Source organism: Anas acuta, chromosome 7, assembly GCF_963932015.1.
Source record: "Anas acuta chromosome 7, bAnaAcu1.1, whole genome shotgun sequence".
NCBI lineage: Eukaryota > Metazoa > Chordata > Aves > Anseriformes > Anatidae > Anas > Anas acuta.
In genome coordinates this window covers 28154071-28178631 of record NC_088985.1, presented here as the reverse complement: position 1 = coordinate 28178631, position 24561 = coordinate 28154071, and the positions used below count along the sequence as shown (strand labels likewise).

General features: G+C 39.9%; 1 protein-coding gene across 1 annotated transcript in view; it reads right to left on the bottom strand.

Moving 5' to 3' along the window:
• Positions 1-4997: 4997 nt before the first annotated feature.
• SHOC2 (SHOC2 leucine rich repeat scaffold protein) overlaps positions 4998-24561 on the bottom strand; it is a 62214-nt gene continuing 42650 nt past the window's right edge. Inside the window, exons 4-9 of the mRNA XM_068688522.1 lie at positions 18355-18485; positions 14801-14989; positions 13411-13533; positions 11452-11589; positions 10844-10961; positions 4998-9679 (exon numbers count right to left, since the gene is read on the bottom strand). Of these exons, the coding sequence (XP_068544623.1) occupies positions 9471-9679; positions 10844-10961; positions 11452-11589; positions 13411-13533; positions 14801-14989; positions 18355-18485 (908 nt within the window). The 3' untranslated portion in view covers positions 4998-9470. The remainder of the gene's footprint in view (positions 9680-10843; positions 10962-11451; positions 11590-13410; positions 13534-14800; positions 14990-18354; positions 18486-24561) is intronic.

Sequence of the window (24561 nt, the reverse complement as noted above, 5' to 3'; positions counted from 1 at the left end):
GCTCAAATTCAGTTTAAACACCACCCTCTGATTTATTTGCTGATTCAGCACTACCGCCTGCTTTTCAGCAACGCACAATAGCTCTCCCCAGGAACCATTTATCCTATCTGGGAATACCACCCCGAGGGCGGTGCGGTGTGACCAGCACAAGGCACTTGGAGGAGGCAGGCTGACCCGCTGCATGCAGAGAGCAGCAGCACAATGCATCCACTTGTGCTTTCTCGATTCCGGTTTTCCTTTTCCCTTGAAACACCGCAGGTAGCAAGGGAAATTTTCTCCGGACTGAACTCACAAGCTCTGAAGCACCACATAAAACCAAGCACATAATGGCAAACACAAACCTCTGCTGCTGCACACAAACTCTATTCACCTTTTTCCTAGGAAGTAATCTCCATCCCCGCACAGGGCAGAACCAGCAAATCCCCCCGCCAGGGCTCTGCCTCAGCACCGGCACAGAGCCTGCAGCAGGTCGGTGCTCCCGGCAGCTCTGGTGCCATCACCACCGTCACCTCTGCCCCTCGAGGAGCAAGTGATGGGCACCGCAGCCAGGAAGAGGGAAAGGAGCCATCTCTTCTGACAGCCCCACTGTTTGGCCCGTCCTTAAACAAAGGGCAGGATGGACAGGGAAGGCAGCCGTGGTGGGAAATGCCTGAGCTCCCCCACGGATGGGAAGCGTTGAACCCTCCCTGAACTCTGCTTTCCACTTGTAGAGCCCGAGCAATTTGCTGGCTCACAGCCGCGGAGAAGTGGAAATTGCCAGGCAGCACCCAAGCGTTACCGGAGGCGCAGTCCCAAATGCAATCAGGTGCACTGACAGGAAAGCAGCGTAACCGAAATCAGGACTCAGCAACACCCTTTCATTTCAGCCAGCCTGGAAATCACCCCAAATCCCCAGAAAGACAGCACATCATGGATTTCATCTGGCTTTAACCAGCAGCCCTGTGAAACTGTTTGGGGACACGTTGGCCACAGGGCAGCCAGTGTGGGGCTCTCCACCCAGCCAGGATCCAGGCTCGGGGCCGCTCAGGGGGGCTCCCAGGCTTTGGGTGTCAGGCCAACCAAGTCCTCTGGAGCTGAAAACCACCGCTGCTCCCCTACCACAACCCACTCTTCATTGTCCTTAAGCAGATCCAGAGACAGCAGTGGCCACGTGCAGTTACGGTAGCTTTAACACGTATCTTAAGAAAATCTCTTCATTTATTTACATTTCTGGGGAACTAAACGTCTGTACAAAATGAAAATATCATTTTCTCATTAATATTTCACAAACGATTTAATTGTGGGAGGGTATGGGTTTTCCCCAGCAGAAGCGATGAGCATTACCAAGTGTTACACATATTTCAGAGCCCTTTCAGGGCCGCTCTGTGTCACTTCAGGAACTAAGACATTCATCCTTGCTCCTGACAGGTTTGGAGCAAAGATCAGCCACAGGATTACTTAATCAAAATTCATTCCTCTCCGAGCCTCGGCACACACCCCAAGCCAAGCCATTCATCCAGCGAGTGCTCAGACATCAAAACCTTCACAGGGAGCTTCAGGTTCGCTCCGGGACACCGCGTAACAACCCAGCTGCACTCCATAAATCACGTGTACAAGGAGCTCGCAGAAAAGTAAACCAACGCACGGCTGAGCCAGATGCAGCAAATCCATCTTTTATTTTCCTCCCTCCCAGCCACCTGTTCCCCAATCCTGTTTTCCTCCTGGTATCTCCATTCAGCAACAGCTTGAGAACAGGGGGTTGTGACGGTACAAAGCAAGTTCAGCCGAGGATCGGGATGCACCAGCAGGTGTATGGACCAGAAACCGCTGGGTACCCACTTCTTTTTTTCACCCTCTCTCTCTCCCAGCCCTTCTCCACTTACTTCCACTCAGCACAGCCTGGAAAGCACTGGGCCAAGACAGCAGGCTTGCTGCAACAAGTGCGAAATTTGGAGAAGGAGAGATGGGAGGTGAGAGTAGAAGAGAGGGTAAGACCACAAGTGACACCGAAAAAGCTGGTAAGGAAAAAGGAAGCTCTGCTGGAAAAGCCCCCAGTTTTCATGGATTATTCTGCTGCTCTCATCCAATGCAGGTGTTTTAAGAATTTCTTGGGGGAAAAAAAAATGCACTTCTATTAAAACTATCCAGACAACGTTTGGCAATCCCTTGAGGCCCCACAACTGTAACAAGACGGGACAAAAAGCAGCGACGAGCTTAAGTGAAGCAACTACCAGGCTACAGCAAATTAAGGATTCGTCATGAGTTTTAACAAAGAAATACTTTACCAGCAGGAAAAAAGAAAAAAAGAGAGAGATGGTGTTGTGGAAAGAGCTTTTAAAAGGGAATGATTTTTTTCTTTCCCTTTTAAAAGGGAACAAGTGTGCAATTTTGCAGATAGCATCTCACTCAGAGCAGTGGGGTAGATTGATCTCTAAAGACTCTTAAAAGGTTTTGCAGTGGAAAAATAGTTGCAAGGCACAGTCAGACAATTAAGCGTGCAGCCCAGGCTGCCAGCTGCTCACTCGAATGCTCCAGATGGCTCCTCCTCTAAAACATCATCATTTGATCTTGGTAATCAAATTATCTCCCACTCTTACAAGCCTAAGTGAGGCAGGGCTTGGACGAAGAGCTGATGTATTTTATTTGACTGATGGCTTGCAAAACCAAAACAAATTAGCTTTCAAGGCACTCTGTCTCTTCTAATTGTATCCAGGCTAACCATCTCCAGCTCTTTAACACCTTTTTCTCTGGCATAGGCTGCTCTCACCACCACCTCCAACCCAAAGCACTCGCTGTAACCTATCCAGCTGCCTGGGGTCCAGGTTTCATACTGTATTTGCACCCCAAACACCCCAACGTGCACGGTTGGAGTGAGGCCCTGCCTCTGGACAGCAGCGTTGGGAGACTCAGGATCCTGGAGCACTTGAAGCTGGGTTAACTGCACCAAAACACATCCCATTTGTCTCGCCAGGTACCCAAAACCCCACCTGTATGTTTTCCAGGCCTTAATACAGACTTCAGGACACAGGGTGCCGGGAACAGACACGCTCTTCACTTCGCACTCAGGTGCAGTCCTCTTCCAAGGCAAGGCTCATCTGGGGATGTTCATTTAAAGCATCTAAACAGAAAGCGCTCGTGGCTGGCAGGAGCCCCTTGGGAAAATCAAACCCAACCAGGGCAGCATTGAGCTGCAACTAAAAAATAAGGAAGAGTAACACAAAATTTCCCAATATTTTCAGAAAGTGTTATGCTCAGGCTGTTTAAAAAGGCCAGCTGAAATATTCAGAAGTCCTATCTGCTAAAGCCACACACTCCTGCCAGCACATTTGAAAGCCTGGCATTATTTAAATCAGCACACCCATGTGAAGTTTAACATCGGTTTTGTCTCTCAAATCTAGCTGCAAGAGACAATGAAAATTGGTGTTACGGCTAATCAGAGGAAACAGTTATTGCAGCGGGTGGCTTGCCTCCGAAATCTAAATCCCAATCTGATCCGTTCCTAGTAAAATTATTCTGCACTGAAATTTAGCACTAAACTTTATCCCCCACTCAGCTTCAGTTTTTCATGACAGCTGTACCTTTATTTCACAAACTAGAAGGCAAAGAACAAAATAGCCTGCTGAAGGCCATGAATTAGGGGAAAAAAATGTCAGAGCAGGGCTAGAAAACTACAGAGAAAGGCAACAAGAATTACCCCAGAATGGAAGGGGTTTTGTTTGAAGGTAAAAAAAAGGCAGAGCTCTATGACTTGAGGAAAAAAAACCCTCCCCTTCATGAAAAACCCTCAAGAATAGTAAAAAGCAGATGAACAGGAAAGAGACTCTTGATAAATATCTCAGAATCTAAGAACTGGGAGTCACCAAATGAAATAAGGTGGTGTGGTTTGAAACAAACAGAAGGAAGTCCTTTTTCACCCAGCACATAATCATATTGCAGAATTATTAGACACAGGATGTTGCAGAGGCCAGAAATACAAATAGATTTAGGAGGAAAAAAAAAAAAAGAAAGAAAGAAAAGAAATAAAAAAAGAGCATTTCTGTGAATTTACCAAATCTATCAAGGGCTACTCAATGCCGTGATGCCAATGCTGCTTTGAGCCCTTCAGACTCGGCTGCTGAGCTCTGGGGCAGGGTGCCAGAGGAGCTGCAGTCCCTGCTGCTGTCCTTACACGTCTGCTGCTCAGCACCACGAGATGGGGAAGGTTGGTATGTGGCCAGCACCGTGGCATGGTACAGCTGCAAATCCCTTAGGGTCGCTGTGTTCAGGTCGCCAGGCCACCGAACCTACAGGGACGTCCTCAGCTCAGTCATACCACCATGGGGCAGTTTGATCACATCCATGCTCCCGCAGCAAGTGCTTCAGTGCCCTCCTCGACACCGTATCTGAACTGCTATGGCCTCTAGATTAGGATTCCAAAGGATATCAGCGTGCGTTTGTTTGTGGGACATGCTGCAAGCGACGACCTTATCGAAACAGCATCTATCCTAGGGAGCTTCACAGAGCTAAAGGACAGCACTTCGAAGCTGTCAGGTCAGCTTGGAAATACTGCCTTATACATCAGGAGTTTAAATGCAGATGACTTTCTTGCAGGCAGCACAATTCTGTACCTACTTCAAGTCTCTTGTTGTTGAAACACATTTTGCTCTAAAATCTAAGACATTTTCCCTTTCAAAGTTTTTTTGTTGTTGTTTTACTTTATGCCTTACTGTACTACAAGAAAAGGAAAGCAAAATATTTTACCAACATTTGCTTTATAAAGGTGTGCAATTTACACGTCTCTTTTGTGTAAAGTAGTTACTGTCAAGCAACTCTGAAGTTTCCTGTAATTGCCATACATGAAAAATCTGTATTTTACTTGAAAAAAAAAAAAAAAAAAAAAAAAAACATCTTTTCAGGAGTGACAAGTATATAACAAGAAGGCAGTTCTTGATAATTTGGGGTTCTGCAAAAGTATGACTTACATCCAGCTCGTGTTAGACTATAAATACTAGAAAACTTTCAAAAGACTCAGTGGCAGCTCATTTACAAATATACTATTTATAACGAATGCATTGATACAGAATGACTCTTATAAAAAAGCAAGGCAATCTTTTATATAGACATAACAATCAACATTACAATAATTCAGATTAAAAGTACATTTTTGTAGACTGTTTACACTCTTGTTTAGCTTGTAACCACAAAATTAGTGTGGTCTGGTATTTTTCCACAGCAAAAGTCCTGTGCAGTCCTGGTTAAGACCTAAACATCAGAATAATAAACATAATTTTCTGATCTTTGCCAGCATAAAAACAAAAACCACTTGCAGATACTATCGTTTGTTTGTAATTGTCCTTACTGTGCCTTGAAGTTCGTGTTGGGCAAATTATTGCCAACTGCAGATCTAATTAGAAGCTATTCTGGCGTGCTAATTTGATACAACTGAGGTGTGATACTGACTATATGAAGATTCTTTGTTGTATCCGGATATGAAGACTCCCCAGCTAACAGTTTGCACTGATTCAGAAATTTAAATTAAAAAACAAAAACAAAACAAAACAAAACAAAAAACCTCTGATAAAGTCTTCTGATTTTTAAATATAGAGTACTTTTTCAACTCCCAAGACTGGAGATACTTGGATTTCAGGTGACACAATGGGTTTAAGTGCTAACCAGCCAGCCAGTCTGAGTACTACTTTACTAAATCATGTACAAACACGACCTTCAAGAAGTCTGAACATGCACTCACACAACATCAGCAAAAGATGGACAAAACTGCAGAGAAAACCTAAAATCCAGAAGAGGCACTGAAGCAAATATTCTACAGCACAAACCTCTTTCTAAAAAGTGGGCGTGAATTTAGAAGTGTCCAATAACGTCTGACAAGCTACAAAGTGCCAATCACATAACTTTGTGACCCCACCTTTACATGCAGCACTTCCACTGCACTTTTACTAGACAAATTTGTTTAGGAAGTTAAATATGGGACAGCCAGAGACATAACTTTAATACTTTTATATTAGTTATACTAGAAGAAAGTATTTTTGCAGAGAATGATTACCAACTTTCTGTTTTGCAAATTTAAATGCAATACGTGACCAAAATGAGTCACGATGGCATTTAAACCTTCTTTTTGTAATTTAACAAATCCCTTATCTGCTTTAGACCTTATCAAAGGTCCATAATACTGTATAGTCTATAGTACAGTAACTCAGCTTCTGTGAAGTCAAGGCGTGATTCAGGACAGTGTCTTTACAGACCATATGTATATGCACTTTTTTTTTTTTTTTATGTACATAGGCAGACACACAAAATTGACATTTTGTCCATGGGCAAGCAATAAAGGTCATGATTTTCACCCAGAGTAAAGATTGTCACACTTCTCAATAACCCTTGTAAATTATTTTTAAGATAACAGTAGAGCAAGGAAGATTTAGAATATTTAATATGAATATCTGGGAATCACCTGTTTCCCATCCTTATTTGAAAGGAGCCCTAAAGAGTTCATTTCACCACCTTGTCTATGCTTTCATACACATATAGATACACATATACATGTATGTACGGATACATACACTTGTCAGGATGAAGTTATTTCCATTCAGACTTTAATTGATCAGGCCCAACAAAATACTGAGACGTGTATGAACCAGCATGTGTCCAACTGAATGTCATCAGGCATTAAATACAATTTAGAAACTGCACCAGTTAACAGCCCAGCATCCTGACAAATGCAGAAGTTTTATGTCAGGATAGAAGACTGCTTTGAATGGTCAAAACAGCTGGATTTATATGGATCTGTGAATAGATCTGGATATAAATCCCCGTATGTGCATATAGATCTCTATATGCACATACTCCCAAGCCATGCTACACATTTAATACCTAAACTTTAGGCTAGTTTTAAGAACTTCAATTATTTCTGACTTAATTTCTCTTGTACCAGAACTTCTCTCACACTGCTTTTATTCAAATCTCTCTTGAAACGCTGAAAAAATAAGCACTCACCTCAGAATGTATAAAATTAAACTTCTAAAACAGGGTTCAGGATTATCTGGCACTGCAACAACCATACTAGTACAAAGATAGTTTGAAAAAATATCCTGTTTTTAATATAGTAATGAATTAAAACATAGCTTTATTTATTCCTATAAGTGTAATGAAAAGAATACTTTGTTTGTAAGCGAGTGTAACGAGCACTATTTTGGTAGCCAACTTCTCCACAAGAACTTATGTGAGAGAGGGTCAGCTCCAATCATACAGTCATTAACCGTGTACCTTAACAAGGTGAATAATCAACATATTTACAAACTAAACAAATTAAATCCCGTCAGCTCTTATAAAAAATGGGATTGAGAAGCAGACAGGGAATGAGACCAAGATGCTTTAAAACACAAGGGGTCGCCACTTTTGTTTTAAGGAACCCTATTACTCAAACCAGTTTCCCCTAGTGACCTGAGGGCACAAATACGGGTTTAGCAGTATATCCAGAAGTTAGATTACAGTCTTGAAAATATGCACTTCAGCATCTTCATATTTTAACACCTTAATGCTGAGAAAGATTAACTTCAGGCAGAACCATAAGAAAACAGCCTTTTATAAACTAAAGTCTAAACTGAAAAGCTACAGTAGATGTAAAAAAAAAAAAAAAAAAAAAAAAAAGGGGGGGGTCAGAGAGAGAACGTGTGAGAAAAAAAAAATTACTTAGTAAAATCCAGTGACATCTACAATAGTTTTACAGCATGTTTAAGCCCTCTAAGGTTTTATATCTCCACCTGCCTTCCATTTAAAACTTACTCCTTGTTAATGAAAAGATGTAAGACAAAACAGAATGCAATGCCAAAAAAAAAAAAAATAGATCAAGGCAATATACATAAGTAAGCATGCCTGAAAGCCAGAAATAATATTCCCCAAGCTTCTGCATGTGAAATAGATTTCTCATGGCATCAGCTGATTTTATTTTGTTCAAATGATACAGTCCTCTAAGCCACGCTACCCCAGCAGCAACTCCAATGATTACAGACTGGACAGCTCTTCAGTAAACGTGGAATGCAACCGCCTCAAGCTCCTGCCCTCCTGGAAAGGGACAACTGGCCCTGCAAGTGCAGCAATAGTGTGTATTTCCCTGAAGCATCTTCTGCCTTTTGAGCAACCAAGAAAGTCGTGATCAAACTGAATGTCCACTACTTACAGTGTTTCTCTTGAGCTATCAACATCTATGCACAAATGAAAAAGGTGCCTCTTTTTTAATAGATCAGTTTAATACTGAAACAGATAGGATGAAGTTAAAAAAGAATAATCAAGATACTGAACTGAATATTTTGAAGCAAGTGCCCCAGCTGTGGGGAAAAGTGCATTTAGTTCAGCAGCAAAACAGCACAGTGTGAAGATATTGTGCTTGGACACAGAAGTTCCGTAATGGAAGGAGGTACAAGGCAAGTCAAGATATAAAACCATAGTACATTGTTAACCAACCTTAAAACTTACATATATTGCAGTGTTTAAAAGTAAGACACATTCATTTATTGTACAAGGACTAGAAGGAATCCTTAAAATTGCCTGTTGTAGTTTATGACTCAACATTGTAATAAAAATGTACATATATATTATTTCCTTGCCACTTAACTGTTCTGTCAGACCTCATGGAATCATTACTTCACAACATGAAAACCGCTCTTCACTGAGGATACTCCATGATTTTACCAATCTGAAAAGGTTTACTTGTGCTAGAAAAGACCAACTGCAAAAGGCTCAGTTCAGATATGTTATGCCTGCAACTGATAACTCAGGGAAGCAAGACTTAGAATTCAAGCTTTTTTTTTTTTCTTCCTTTTCGTTTTGACTGCATCCTTTTCACCTGCCAGTTGTTCTGATGAGAATATGTCTTTAGTATACAAACCAGTTGATAAAAATTCATCAGCAGAGGCATATAAATTCTAGATATGATTGATTAAAACAGAGCAAATCAAAATAAAACAAAATCCAGTGATTTACTCTGACTGTAAACAATATAAAAACACCATTTGCTTCAAATCTCAAAATAAGTTAAAAGAAAATCCCAACCTCAGGACACATGACCCTTTCAGGCTTTGACACAAAAAAAAAGAGGGAGTAAAACAGAAGAGTTCATTATATAAAGGTTACATGTTTCTCTTAACTGAAAGAAAATCTAAGCAAAACTATTTTTGTCCCTTAAATTTGACTTCATTGGCAATTGCTTTAAATGAAATGGCATTTCCAGATTACTCAGACATCCATCCATCAAAGTCAGCAAAGAAAACTTAGACAAGCATTTTTACAGAATAAAAAAAATCTAAATGGCTATGATTCCTCTATTAGCAGAAACACATAATGCAGTCTTAAATTCGCCTTTTTATATTATTTATATATTTATATATATATAATATAATATAAACCACATATATTATATTATATTATATATACATATGCAGACAATTACAACATTAATGCAGTTTGTATTTTGTACAGTGTATTGGACAATCCGATTAGCATCAGACCATGGCACGGTATGGTCCCTGCATTTTTAGGAACTGAATGATGAAGGAGGGTCCTCCTGCAACAATCTGAGGTGGAAGGTGGCTGAGTGGGCAGTTCTCAATACTCATTATTGACAGTTTGCTGCAAAGAGCCAGCTCAAAGGGAAGGCTGTGCAGATTGGGGTTGTCATTCAAATACAGTTCTTCCAGATTCTCCAGTGTACCTGGTTAAAATAAAATAACACAAAGAGGGATGGTTTGGTTCACGCAGTTTTTAACTTTTAGACAGGAGCTCTAAGCCCACTTGGAGACTCTTCACAATATAAAATCTAGACTCAGTTACTCATCTGAACTCCTAAATGGCAAGTTTTCTTTTCGCCATTATCTAAACCAGAGCCACATCTATATTAGTTTTTCCATGAAAATAGCAATTACAACATCTCCCTCAGAGAGCAACTGAGAATACACAGAATAAAAGAACTGATGGAGATTTTACCTTAACTCTTCAGCTTAGCACTCTGAAATTGTAGTCAATATTGACTAACTCGAATTAGAAGGGCCTAGAATCTACTCATGCCACATGGTATCTATCATCTCTAATAAAATATCTATACCCCACCTTTTACATAATTACAACCTATTTGTTACAGACCTGAAGCTGTAGCCGTAGTGTAACACAGAAATATATATCTTTGAAATACACTCCCAACATACAAGTCCTCCTTACGACACGCCCCACTTTCCCATCTTTCATACCATACACATCTATAATCTAACAAACTATTTCATTTCCCTTGAGAGAAAGAGTAGCAGCCAGGGCAGGATGTCTCAAGTAAACAGAAAGAATTAATCTATTCCTCCCCTACTTTCTGTAGATCTCCTTGCTAACTTTTCTTATCTACTTAAGGTGAAATAAACATGATGCTTTAGAAAAAGTGTGTGCAGAGGAACTATCAGTTTATCACTATCACTATTAGTCTACACCATGGAATTAGAATAGGACTTGTGTATTTTCTAACACCGACCTCTTTCCAAGAAAAAGAATAGTTTTATGAGGTGATCAATAGCATGCAGCTTGTGGAGGAATTTGAGGATAAATGGCATCTCACCATTCCAAGCTAGCGTGCATTTGGCAGCTCTCTGCAAAACAACTCGAAAAAGCTAGACCATTCATTTCACTACAGCTTGCTGAAGCGAGATAAGTATCATACACTTATAGTGCTTTTTCAGTGGCACATCTTTCACATCAGGTTGTGTATATCTGGAAGTTTCGCATGAATTTTGTAGCTCTACTTGTGAGCACAGTAGATGCCTATCTTCTGTGTCGGTAACTGCTTTTGCTCAGCCACACTGCATAAAACAATCAAAAAAAAAAAAATAGGTCTTACCAATTTCCTCAGGAAGGTGTGTGAGAAGATTCTCTCCAAGCCCAAGGTGCGTTAGATTGGTAAGGTGACCAATTCCTCTTGGAAGGGTGGTCAACTGATTATTAGTCAGAACCAATTTCTAAGGAAAAAACACATTTTTAAAAGTTAACTTGTGCCTTAAAATAACAGCAAAAAACAAGATACATGGCTGATAACGTGGTGGGTTCTATCTCGAGCATTTGAAAATTTCTACATCCCAACATTTCAGAACTCTACGAGGCATCACTAAACATAAAAACGTAACAGTACATAATATTAAAACACACACCTTCCATCCTAAACATAAAAGTTTTCATGAATATGACTGAAACCACAGAAGCTATTCCCATTGTAGTATCGTACTCACGGTGCAACACAGTAAAACTCTTTAAAACTTGTTTGTTCAAAATCAGCTAATGAATCTGGGGAAGAAATAGTGGGGACAGATTGGGGAGGAAGTTGTGAAAGATTCTTAACTTTTGGTTCTATATCCATCCAGAATAGTTTGCTTCACCAAACTAGCTGTAATTAAAACAGTATGGTGTAAATAAAGGACATAAGATGTTTATCTCTGCCAATTATTGTTTCACCTGCAGATCCTTGAGGTAAGCTATTTCATTTGGCAAGGATTCCAGTTTGTTTTCCTCTAGATCCAACTCTCGGAGTTTCCTTAGATTTCCAATTCCATGGGGAAGCTTTTTTAGGAGATTGTTTGACAATATAAGAACCTTCAAAAAAAAAAAAAAAGAATTTCAGCAATGCAATAAGTAAACAAGGAGACAGGCTATATAATAATATAACAAGACAAGATTGTTTAAATTCTTAAGTAATGAAGTCCAAGATTAGTGTACAGACAAATTATGAACAAATTATTCCTTCTCTCCCTATGCCCTTTTGAGTAGGAGTAGCAGTAAGTGAATGTACAGATCAGAGCACCTAAGCAGAACACTGTGTAGATATCCATTGGCTTTCTAAAATGGTCTCCTACCACACACTCACCCCTACTAGAATATTATCTTCTCATGTTTCTCCTTCTTTCTAAATTGGATTATAAATATCCTACATTCAGCAAACGTAGCCTCATTTGCAATGTCAACTAACAGAGTTATTCATCGAGCCACAAGTTATACTAGTAAACCATTTAGCTTCAGACAAACCTAACAGTCCTTAGAAACAACCAAGCCTCATAATAACACAGCGAGCAGTAAGGTAATCACTGATTAAACAATGCTATTATCTAGTTATTTAACACAGCAGGTCAAAACAAAAGCGTGAAAGAGCAGAGGCTCATCCCTGCCAGGCTGGACAGTTTCAAATGCCAAGGTTCAACAATCTCACTTTCACTAGCTTTGTGGAGCCTGGAAACACTGAAGGCAGGAACAGAATAGAAAACAAGGATAAAATCAAAGTGAAAATGAAAATTAATAAAACCAAAAAATTTAGCATTGGCACAAGCAGTGTTACAGTGGCCTTCCTTTACGTGTTAAGATACACAACAGTAGGAATAATAACGCTCTAATCGCGTATCTACAAACAAAGGCAGGAACAGAAAATATTACCTACATGCAAGGCAGCTGACTTAGCACTGCTGTGGGAACCTTCACTTTTGTGTAAACACTGCCCAAATAGCTCTTTGTATTTGATTCTTTAATTACAGAGAAAGATAGCACTAATGGTTTTGTGGACTGCACAGCTCTCGAGCTTCTGCAGCTAGCAGACCACCCACAAATCCAGCTGTCAGAGATTACCAACTTCCCAGTCCAATCAGCCTGAGCCTTAACTTAAAGAAAACTGGGCTACTAAAGCACTATTGCTCTGCCATATCAACTTTACCTCAGACTAAACAAATGATTAATTATTCAGAGCAGCAACCACACTGAAAACTTGCAATTTCAAAAATAGTATTTGAAAAAGTACTTTAGCAGACTTTATCCATTGGCTCACAGAGGCTGTGAAGTCCCCTAATAAGATGTCAGAGCTGCCCCAACAAGCACCTCTATTCTTATGTCCCTCCAAGACTATTAAGTTTGACCATCTCTGCTGATGGTACCTTGAGAAACAGGTCTAGGGGACAAGACAGGTGTAGTTCATGATTTCCACCTACAGAGCTCTTACCCTTTCAGGGTTGAGGAGAATTCCCACCTGACTACTTAAAAGGTTCACAGGGCTATGTTTGAGCCACTTTTGACTGAAGACCATTTCAATATGTTTTTCTGACCCCCTCTGTTTCCATGCTGGTGTCTCCAAGAACTATACTCAGTTCAGAGCCATTTAATTTCCAGCAATAACTTTCTGTTGAAAAGTTTTCTTTCTATATAGTTAAAAATATGTATGCAATATCCCTTTGTGCACATTCATCCACAGTCTAAAGCACAACATTCAAAAAGCTAGTCACAACAACCAAAAACAGATCAAATAAACCTATTTAAATGCCATACCTACATGTATTCACTTGGCCTTATTTGACCCAAAATAACATTACTTATACCTGTAGTAGAAAACACTTATTTGCAGGGATTCAAGTAGCTGTTCATTTATATTCTTCTCACCTCAAGAGAAACAAGCCCAGACACATCCTCAGGGATTTTTGTGAGCTGGTTAGTTGCTAAGTTCAGTTCTACCATACTAGTCCAAGTTCCAAAGTCCAGCGGGAGAGAGGTCAGCTGATTGTCCTGTGATTTAACATATCAAACATTTAGGGTCTGCATTTGCAAGATGTCAGCAAGGCTTCTGAGAGATTAGACAAACGGCTTATAAAATACTTCACAACAAAATAGGAGATAATTAAATCAGAAGAATAAAAAGGTGAAACTACCCCCCCTTTTTAATAAAAAACTGCCCTCCAACGTCCCAGTAGTTAAAACATTTTTCCCTTTCATTGCTGTATACAACAGAGAGAAAAAAGGACAGAGAACTCACCATAACTTACAAAGTTGCTATCAGCAATGCTGAAATACTAAAAATATATGAAAAAAATGATAAAAAAAATCCAACACCACCTCTTCCAACCATTTAACAACAAAAAAAAAGTGAGGTCATTACAAAACTACAAAAGCAAAGATATTACTCAAGGCTCTGACTACGTGGCTGAGCGAGCTGGGACACAGGGAACAGCCAGCAGAGCTTCATAGCTCAGTCTGAAATCAACAGATACATGTGGTTTAGGGGAGGTGGGGAATAAAAAAAAAAAAAATAATGAAACAATGGAAATATACCTTAATGGCCCAGAGTAAAATCATCTGAAATTAATCTAAACATCCTACTACTCAAAATGCTCCTATGATTTAGATCAGACACTGTATATTCAAAAAACAAAGTCAAAGTCCTGGTAAACATGCAAAGTTACAGATGCATACGTGCTGCAAAAACTAGTAATAATGCAACTGAAAATACATGTGTGCCAACAGTTTTCTAAGATAGTTGCTGAGCTTAATTACTGCTGAAACTTTTTTTTTTTAATAATTTGTTTCAAGAACATAAACCCATTTATTGAAAAATATTATCTCTTTTCCCTGTTTCTCTTCGCTCTGTTCTCTACATGTTCATAGCACAGATTTAAAGGTCCTTTTTCCTGCATGCTCCAAACTCAGGTTTTAAAAGAACATATTTTAAAAACGTTACATAATTTTGTTTTAAATAAGTTGCAATACACGCTCACATCTTATTAGATGATTATTTGAAAACTTTGCAGCCACTTTGTTATTGTTCAGACTCCAGCAAATGTGACAAAAGATTAACTACCGAAATACAGCCGACTCAATAACATTTTGACAGTCCATTTTTAAACTAATCCAGAATGGTTTCAATGTCTAACAGCAGCAGTGCCCACTTGAGCACGATAAATTCATCCCTTAAATCGTTAGGCTTGCCAGAACTCAGGGAATAGGGAACAGTGCTCCTCATTGATTTTACAAACAGCAGCATGTTTCTGTGCCTCACCTTCATGTTCAGCTTACTTAATACTTTAGCTCTAGAGAAAATTCCAAAGGGGATTTTATTGATGCGGTTGTGCTCCATGTTGAGAGAGTAGATTGTGGAGAACTGGGACGGGCCACCCACAGGATAGGACTGGAAGCAGTTCCTGGCCAGCGTTAAACTAGTCAGTTTGACAAGGCTGGATAAAAGACCCTGCAGAGAGAAGAAAACCACCCGGGAACTTAGGACAGATTTATTTGAATACAGCTCTATTCCTTCAAGGGTCTACTTGGAAATGCTCCCCCCCAAAGCTTATCCCCCAAATACACGTTGCAACACACAGATCAGGGTTAGATTTGATAAAACTTCCATCAGCAGCAATCTCCCATCACAGCCATCACCCTTTACCTTATTTCCCCCATTTTCCTTATACACTGATATATACACAAAAGCAAAGACACCACCTTTGAAAGCACAAGTTTAGTAGGTTTTCCTTGGAAAGGAATTTTGCAATCACACCTTGCTACCTCTTGGGCACAGAAGCCCAAGAAGCGCAGCCAGCAGCATGCCCCCATCAGACGTCCTGGCTCTGGGGATGCACAGCCCATGGCACTGAGCCTCTCATCTCTTAGCTGTGACCTCTGCTCACAACTCAGACCAAAGAGGTACCAACAGCACACGCTGCTCTTCAAATGTGTATCGGATACCTCCTTTGGAAATTGCTTTCAAAATCCCTTTTTTTTTTCCTCCTATTTCCAAAATACTCCTAAATAGTTATTACTCCACCTTTCTTTTCATCTCTCTTCAGAGAAGAAAAAGGCCTGGAGGTAGCACTGGTTGCCCATTGAGTGCACAGCCCCACTGTACCCCTCCTCAGTTAAGCTGACTCCGAAATCTCAGCAGCACAGATCGTAGGGTTTACCCATTAGTTATGCACCAAGCACATTGCTGGTACCATGGGGATGAATAATGAGAGCTAAATTCCTGCTGAAAGTGTCACCCTTGCTTATTACCATGCCAACTTGAATTTAGCCCTATTTGCTTTAGCATTGCAGGAACTGGAGATTTGTGCGTGGCATTACGTACCATAAATAATGCAACATCTGCAATCAGGAAAGAGCCGTAACAAGATAATGATTCCGACCGTACCTCTAGTGTCAGTGTTTCTGGATTGCACTTACAGTGCTACACACACTGTAAAAACTTTAAGATGGTTTTGCTGCTTTCACCAGTAAAGCTTTGGTCAGTTTTCTCTTCTAGACTCTTTATTAACATTGTTGTAAGTAAAACAGGATTAAATAGGGAATAGTCTAGAAGTCATGGCTAAAACTTTTAAGCACCAAAATACAATTCTGGGGGCATCTCAGTAAGCATCAATAAAGCAGGTTTCCCCTAAAGACAAAATAATGGATCTATAAATCAGTATTAGTCATTAAAACCTAATAATTTACTAATACAACCTCTGATTGGGAAATACTGCTTCTAGCTATACTTTACTTAACCGATATTCTTTGTCCTAGGGTTAGGCAGTCCCTGAGCTCTGTTACAGAAACACTTTATGGCTTCAAATGGATCTTGGCATTTCCTAAAGCCAATTTTTCAACTCTGCATCTATACAAAAAATATTAAAAATGTTAGCTAATACACTCTAATAGCCTAGAGTAATTAAACACATTTGAAGGGAAGCAAGAGAGCTTTGGCAGCACAAAAAGAACAATGCTCTTATGTCTGTGAAAACTGTGGCAGTGCTGCCTTCTCCCAGCCCATCCTTTTAAGATAAAATATTTATTAGGCGTTGTGTCAGCAGCCTCAGCTATGTTTTGAAATTCCAAAGTTTCTTCAGCAAATACAGTTCTTTGTATTATAGCAAGGAACGCTTTACTTTAAGCTGATTACAGTATAAATTATACAATTCTGCAAGGTAGCTGCTTAGGTGTTAAAAAATTATTGGCAAATACGTGAAGAAGTCAGCGTGGTCTCAAATAGTTTTGTATTAGGACTGAACATATTTCAAAAACAAGCAATCATCTTCACATTATCTTTTTGTAATTACACTTTAATACACTGCAATATTTTATAATATGTCTGGGTGGGAAGAGCTAGCTTAGTCCTCATTTTAAAAGCAGCCTGGTGGCTTTCACTCAGTGGCATTTCCTTAAATGATAGCTTTATCCAAACATTTATTAAATTCTGGGTCTTCAGTCTATCATTTCTGAGTTTAAAAATTTATCTGACAGAAAAAGGTTGTGACATTTTGTTACTACGAATACTTTGCCTAATTCCAAATTTAACTGTAAATGTATTTATTTTTTTCTTGTATGTATAGTTTTTATATACCTCTTTGATGCTAGTGATTTATAGAAATCTCTTTTTTCAGCTTAGGAAAGCAGTCTGGACCACCATTAAAACAGAAGAGAATATAAACTCTATGCTTTGTCTCACAGCTTTAATCTCCAAACAGTTCTAAATCAATGGAAGAAACATCCAAAATAAGAATAAATCATATCAGATTTTTTTTTCTGTTGTCCAAGCAATTCTGCCCAGGCACTAATGCTTCCATTCAAACACTTCCTCTAAATGTTTACTAGCACCAAATGCATGCAGTCGAGCATCTTACGATCTGCTGACCTGATAAATCAGTCTCAAGAAATTATGAAAAGGAAAAAAATATCTGGATGAAAAGGTATAACCCAGCAGTATAAATAGTTTCAAAGTATGCAGACACCAAAACTGTATTGAAAAAATGGTCTGTAACTACCTACCACACCTATCCAGGACTGTGAAACTGAAGGTTAATGAGGCGAGTTTCAGGGAATTTCTGAGAAGGAGTACAGACAAATATAAAGATGCACTGGGGACTGGGACTTGTGTCTCCACCTCAGCGTTAACAAAGCACTCCATTCAGGAAATGTGTTGCCTGAAGAGACTGAAAAGGTGACTCCAGAACTTCTAACAATGAACTTTTTCTTTGCTCCCACACTAAGCTTGAAGCAAGAGACCAGGGTAAAACAACCAAGTGCAATGACTATGAAAAGCATGAAAACTGATTCTCCTCCCTTGTCTGTGATGCTTGCAGAGTTGCTGGAAACTGAAACATTATGGAAATTTTTATTTTTTTGTGACTTACGAAAGGTGCATCAATGAGTTGCTGGATGCTACCCCATCAGTGCCAACAGCATATGGTTCTCCATGTTAAAATGAGAATGCTAAAGCCAAGTAAGTAGCTGCAAGCACACTTTATTCACTCTCTTAAAGGTCATTCTTGCCTCAATTAGGGATAGTTACCCTTTATTTCTACTTCCACTTCTTCCACGAAACATCTCTTATACAGCTCAAATGATGGGAACCACACGTACTACTCCTACTTCTGACAGAAGCTGCGTGACGTAGGCATATCTAACTACTATAGAACTTGTACAGAATTGCAATATTTCACGTTACGCGTGTAGATTAAAACAAAGGGTATTCCTCAGAGTCGCGAGACAAAATGAAGTTATTTGACGTGTTCCAAATCCTCTACAAAACAAAGACGCCTTACAACACATTCCCTCCCAAACCCACTCCCCTGTAACTCTCACCTCTGGTAAAGTAGAAATGTTGTTGTTCTCCAGATTCAGCTCATCGAGTTCACTGCATTTTGCTAAAGACTTCGGAATTGCTGACAGCCTGTTGTACCTCAGGCCAAGACGACTTAGACTAGAAAGATTTCCTAGAGGGAGGAAACAGTTATTAATACATCATTATATTAACACCAAGGAACAGAAAATGGTTTGACTTCTGATTCTTCTGTAGTCTCATACTCCACACTTCAAACTTTTCATAGGGTGAAAAGGAGCTGTCATCCCCAAACAGGACATTCATAGCTTACCGTGCTTTCCAATGCTGATACCAACAATGCAGGAGAAGTAATAGTACATGCCTTGTGTTATTCTTAACCTGTACATGATACTGTAAGCAAGGAAAAGGAAAGCCTGCATCCTACTGGAGAAGTGTCCTATCCTGATCTTTCTACCAAAGAACTCTGTCGTTTTCAATATCCCCAAAACAACTTTTGTTTTTCAAAAAAAAGGAATTTACACATAGCATCACTGAATGCCATGACTCATATTACCAGAACTTGGGCATACTTCACACGGCTTCGGTTTTGGCAAAACAATTTCCTCTACAGGGGGTGAGGGGGGTGGGGGAAAACCACACAACACCAAGGCTCTACTATCCTCCAAAAGCAACACAGTCCTTAAGAAGTGATGACGGAAAAAAAGAATCTTCCAAGTTTTTCAAATGATACTGAGGGAAAAGTCTGGGAGAAGTCTGCAAAAATCTGGACAATAGTGCTTTAAAAATATTTCTGAATATTGCCAGGCTGACAGTCCCTGCTGATCTGTATTTCTGTCCAGAGAAAAAACCTTGAGAAGCTTGCATCTTGAAAATTTCCTTTGTGAAGATCCCTTTAGCCCTCACCTTTGACAGCGAACAAGCACTCAAGGCCAAAATCAAGTGCTTAAGGATGTCTTTGACCTACACAGTCCTGGGGCATTTGGTACTCTCCTGCAAGTAATAAGGCGCAAAACTTCTCTAAAAAATCAACTGGCAAATAGTATGAAGAACGGTGCAAAGCCTTCTCATCCATGTGTTTAGAAAGCACGTTTGTGCACGTGTATGTTCATAAGCTTCTGCTACTGAAACAAATTCACACACTTAGTCCTTGCAAAACGTTCACTATTTCATATTATTTTACATTTTTACAGCCACTTGTGCGACAACTTACGTCTTCTGCATATTGAAGTACCAGAAAGATACATGATAAAAGGAAGAGAAGATTCAATAGTAGCAAGAACAACCAAAAATTTTTTAAAAATACAAATAAAAAATGAAGGGAGCCTTATATGTATAGTCTGAGCAATTCCTCATTCACTGAAGGATATATCAATGTCTATACATATGAACTTCTACAAAGGTGATGGGAACACAGCAAATGAAGAAGCAAATTAGTGTATGAAATGCACTAGACAGACAAAAAGTCTGAGCAAAGGAAATGGCAAAATACCTCTTTCTTGAAGTACTCTGGACTGGTGAAAATATACGGTAAAAATTGACCCTAAATCACGGAGTGGTTAGACTGGTAGTGTACCTAATAAAAACTGAGAACTGGAAATGCTGAATGATTCACTGCAGTTACTAAAAAGGAGATTCGTAAGAACAGTGAGAGGCAAAAAAGTCCAAAAAAGCCTCCCATAGAAAAAAATTTCCAGGTCTTACAAAGCAAGAAAGAAAAGATGACAAATTTTCGGTGTGTATCTAGTGCCTAGCTAACGAGCTTAGCAACAAATTCCACTTGGTATTGTCAAAAACTAAACAGAAGTTTAAACAACAGGTAGCCACCTGGAGCTGCTTAACTAACATCATCTCCCACTGGGATTTTTATTTATAAGTGCTTTCTTTCTGAGCAAGTCTACAGTTTACTTTGATGGAAGCAGCAAAATAAGTCTTCCCTTAACCAAAAAAGGCATTTGAAACCTGGGGCTATCGATATTGCTCTCTGATGCACAAGTCGTCACATTTTGGTTTGAAATCCTACAGTACATATCCACACTAAGCAGAATACGTAAGACCTGCTTTCAACCAACCTACAATCCACTAGCACCAAGATGCACATTCAAAGCAGCTATTTCATGCCATATTCAGCAAGATCTGTCCATACAGGACACTGGCCTGGCTCCACAAGACGCACATCCTATCGCAAAGCACCACAATCATCAGGATTGGCTGCTCTACAATGAACGAAGCACACCCTGACTGTGTTCCTCTGAATTACTATTTAACACTTCACTTACAAAACAAGCGATCAACTTTACACAACATAAAGATGCCAATTTATTTTTTTTTGCTACTTAAACCTTGAGCTGGACGCTGATCTGGATTTTTCGGGCACTCTGAAGGAGAACAAAGAGGGCCTGGCTCGAGCAGCCAGCGTGATGCCAACTGTTGCTTAGCAATACGACGTCGCTGCGCCGAGTCCAGATTGCGAGCACAGGTTGGATGGCTGTGGCTCCATTCCTACCAGCAACGTGGCATTTGAGAAAAACAACACAAGGCAGCCGTTAGAGAGAGTCAAATTGTGCCTTAATTTTCCAAGAGAGAACGATACCCATGGGCTGTCTTCATAGCGTTGTCAGAAGGGAGACATAAGTAGCAGCTCTCAATGCAATTTTTATCATAAATAGCATTTCTCAATAAACTTGTTTTCTCTTCTCCAGAAATCTTTCTCCTCCACGGGAAAGGCATACCACAAGGAAAAAAAGAATACGCATCCATCAGCCCTCAACTTGCACGCTGTCAGGCCAAATCTACTGAGCCAGAAGTAAGGCGCGGATGGTACCAGCCGATCGCCATCAGTTGGGGCAGCCAGACAATCAGGAGCATCTGCGGCTGTGCTTTTGTCACCAAAACCATACCTCTGCGGTTCCTCTCCAGCAGCCCCTTGCAGGCAGTGACTCAGAAGACGCAGCACTGGATGCTCGCGAAGGCAACAGTTTGATAACCACAACTGAAAAGCAGCTACTGGCAGAAAAAGCAGCAACTAGAAACCCTTCCAAGAGTTTTTCTTAGGAAGCCCATTCCAAAAAAAGAGCTTGTAAACTCAATCACCCTGTTCAGAGGTAATTCTCCCTGTCATACTAAAGCCAGCCTAAGCCCTGAACTCACGCCAGGCACAAGGAAGTCACTGCACAATTGTCTTAGCTCAACTATTTGCATGAACAGTCACTGTTAAGAGTCACTTTTCACACAGCCACCTTTGTAGCAATTGCTTCAGATGTATTTTGTTACAGGCAAGAGGTACTGACACCCAGCAGCAGGCTTCACCTTGCCCAGTGTGACACCCATCCCACAGCGCTCAGTCCTGAAGCGCCCTGAGCACACAACTCCCAGTCACCTCACTGAGGAGAATAGGGGTCTCTAAATTTGCACAGAAATTAATTCAAAGTCCCTTGGAAGCAGGTAAATCCAAAACTATTAAATTAAATCCTACTGCTACAAATAGGACTCTAGTTTAAATTAAAATCTTTATTAAAGATACCTCACAAATGTTAAAGGAAAAAACTCAGTGCAAGCTAATCCCCAAAAGAAGGGAAGACTGAAATAAAGCGGAAAACCACGCTCACCTAAACATGCCTTCTAGAAAGACCACCTGAAGCAGTTCTCTAATTAGGAGCAACATCTCTTCCTTGAGTATTTCAAAATCAAGAGAAACGGGACCTAAAGCATTAAATAGTATAAAGAAATCCAAATTCCTATTTCAAAGTCTTACCAGCACCATCTAAAGGGGGTGACAAATGCTCTTTTTTTCTGAGATTCATCACACCTCTTTCTCTCCCTTCCTCAGTTAAAATAATCCCTCAAATTCCCTATCCCTTGATGAAGGGTCATTACTTTGTGCAAAATATTACTGTATCATTACTAAAACATGGAGCAATTAGCCTGATTTATGCAACTTAGTTCATCAAGCTACTTTGCCAGTTGCTTTTTCCTAAAAATACCAGAAACTTACTGATCAACTTAAAATCTGTTTGCTAGAGAAAATCCTATTGCAGATAGCACTGACACACAAATTTAACTAAAAGAGCTGCACACATCAAAAACCCATCCCTTAAAGATTGTGATAATAAGTATACATGAACTTCGGCATGGAACAGATAATCACAAGACTGAACTACAAACATGGCTCACGAGTGTTTTTGATGATCTAACTTTGATAAATATTCTTAGATTTCGATTTGACTAAACTCTGCATGCCTTAAGTAGCAGCCTAAGAACTTATTTTACATTACCACCGTATGATTTCATACAGCTCAGCTCACTTAAATCAGTAAGGAATTTTCTTCTACGGGAGATAAATTATTTCACCCGCAAAAGGGACCAGATGTCATTGATTAGCCTTAAAACACCGCATATCCTTCATGCTGTATAAAATAACAAAGATGACAGTATGGAAGAAAAAGCCACAAGAGGTTCAGTAAGTATGTTAAAAAATAATTATAAAATCCCAAGTAGGTAGGACCAAGGGCCTAAAGAGTTTAAAACTTTAAAGGAGAGACTAGGCAAGCTAGAGGTGGCCAACTATGGAGAGAAATTAAACACTGTTCAAGCATTTCAGGCTCATAGCCTAAAATAGCCATAAGGCAAGCTAGAAGATGCCTATAGCACACTTTGTGCTTAGTATGCATTACTTTTTCCAGATGTCAGCCATACTCCATGACAACTGTTGAACAGTTTCACAGACTTTTTAGGTGAAAGGAGCTGTTGACATGTTGACACCACTGTCACTGACAGTCTCACCTCTTGTCAGAAAGGCAAACATTTCCCCTGATAGGTGGGGAGCAAAATGAAAGGCGTTAGATAAACTATTTTGATCTTCACTTGCACTCCACAAGCACAACGTGCCTACAGACATCCAGCACTGCTAGAGTGAGAAGCCACTGGCAAGGCAAGACGTCCTGAACTTGATCTCAGCAAGCATGCTGAAGTGGAAAGCAGAACAAAATCCTCGGAACAAATTCAAGACCAAAATCATTGCAGAATGCATGTGTGAAAGACGCAAGATACTGGCAAAAACTAAGTGGCAGAGGCTAAAGTATCTGACGTGTACTATGCACAACACCTGTATAAGGCAAGAGAGCACGAACAAGAGCGACATGTTTCTGAAACTGTCTTTAAGCCATGAAAATTCAACTTCCTTTAACATGCGTTCATCAAAATGCACTTAGCTAAGAGACCTGCTTGCCTTGATTCCTTTGAATCACTCTTCCTTCCTGCCTGCTTCTTACATATAAGATGATGGGCTTTTTCTTCCTACGGTATACAAATCACTCTGAAAATGCTGAGCTGCAGTTCTAACGCATCTCTCCATACCGGTCTCTGCATCTCATTACCGTGTGCTGGTATGCACGTTCGCTAAAATAAACAGTCCCCATCCTGGTCTCACCAGGAAGAATATCCAACCAAAATACAAAATAAGAAGTGTTTTCATAAATACAGGTCAAATCAATAAACTCAGAACTAATAAGCCAATAGAAGCAAGCCTTATTTTTACAGCAGAATACATGTGTATCGAATTATATACCAGGCTTGCACTGAAGATTATTTACTGAAACAAAAACAGGAATTATAATCAGCTGAAAATGATACGAAAATGATACAAAAACACTTGACTGCAACAGTCAAAAGCAACAGTCGGGACTTGCTTTCGATTATCAGTGAAGTTGTTGTATGAAATATGAATTGAGAAAAATGTAACACAAAGCAACTGAAATTTATTTTACTATTTTTTTCTTTGGCAATCTTACTTCCCTTTTCAAGTGAGCATTAAAAACATTTATATAGGCATTAATTTTACAAAAAGGTTAACCACCAAGAACAATGTACACCTAACTCACAAATATCTTCTCTCCGGAAAAAAAAGCCCAACAGCCAACGCCAAGAGAAGCAGCTAAGGAAAGGGAAAGCACACCCTGAAACTTCCCCTGGAGCCCAGGGAAGATTCAACAACGTGTAGCTCACAAACTTCCTGGAGTTAGCAGCAACTGATGCAGTTTTCTTCTTCGGAACTGTCATGCTGCCCTGGGAGCCCGCGAGCTTTCCTCATCCTCAACAAGCTGTGCAAACACTGACACCTAAGCGTTACCTACCCATCACAGTAAGGGCAAGCTGCTTTTAATCCTTTGGGGGCTGGCAACTCACAGCTTTGCTCCATACCCTCCAGTTCAGCCCCCAGGAGGCAGTGATCA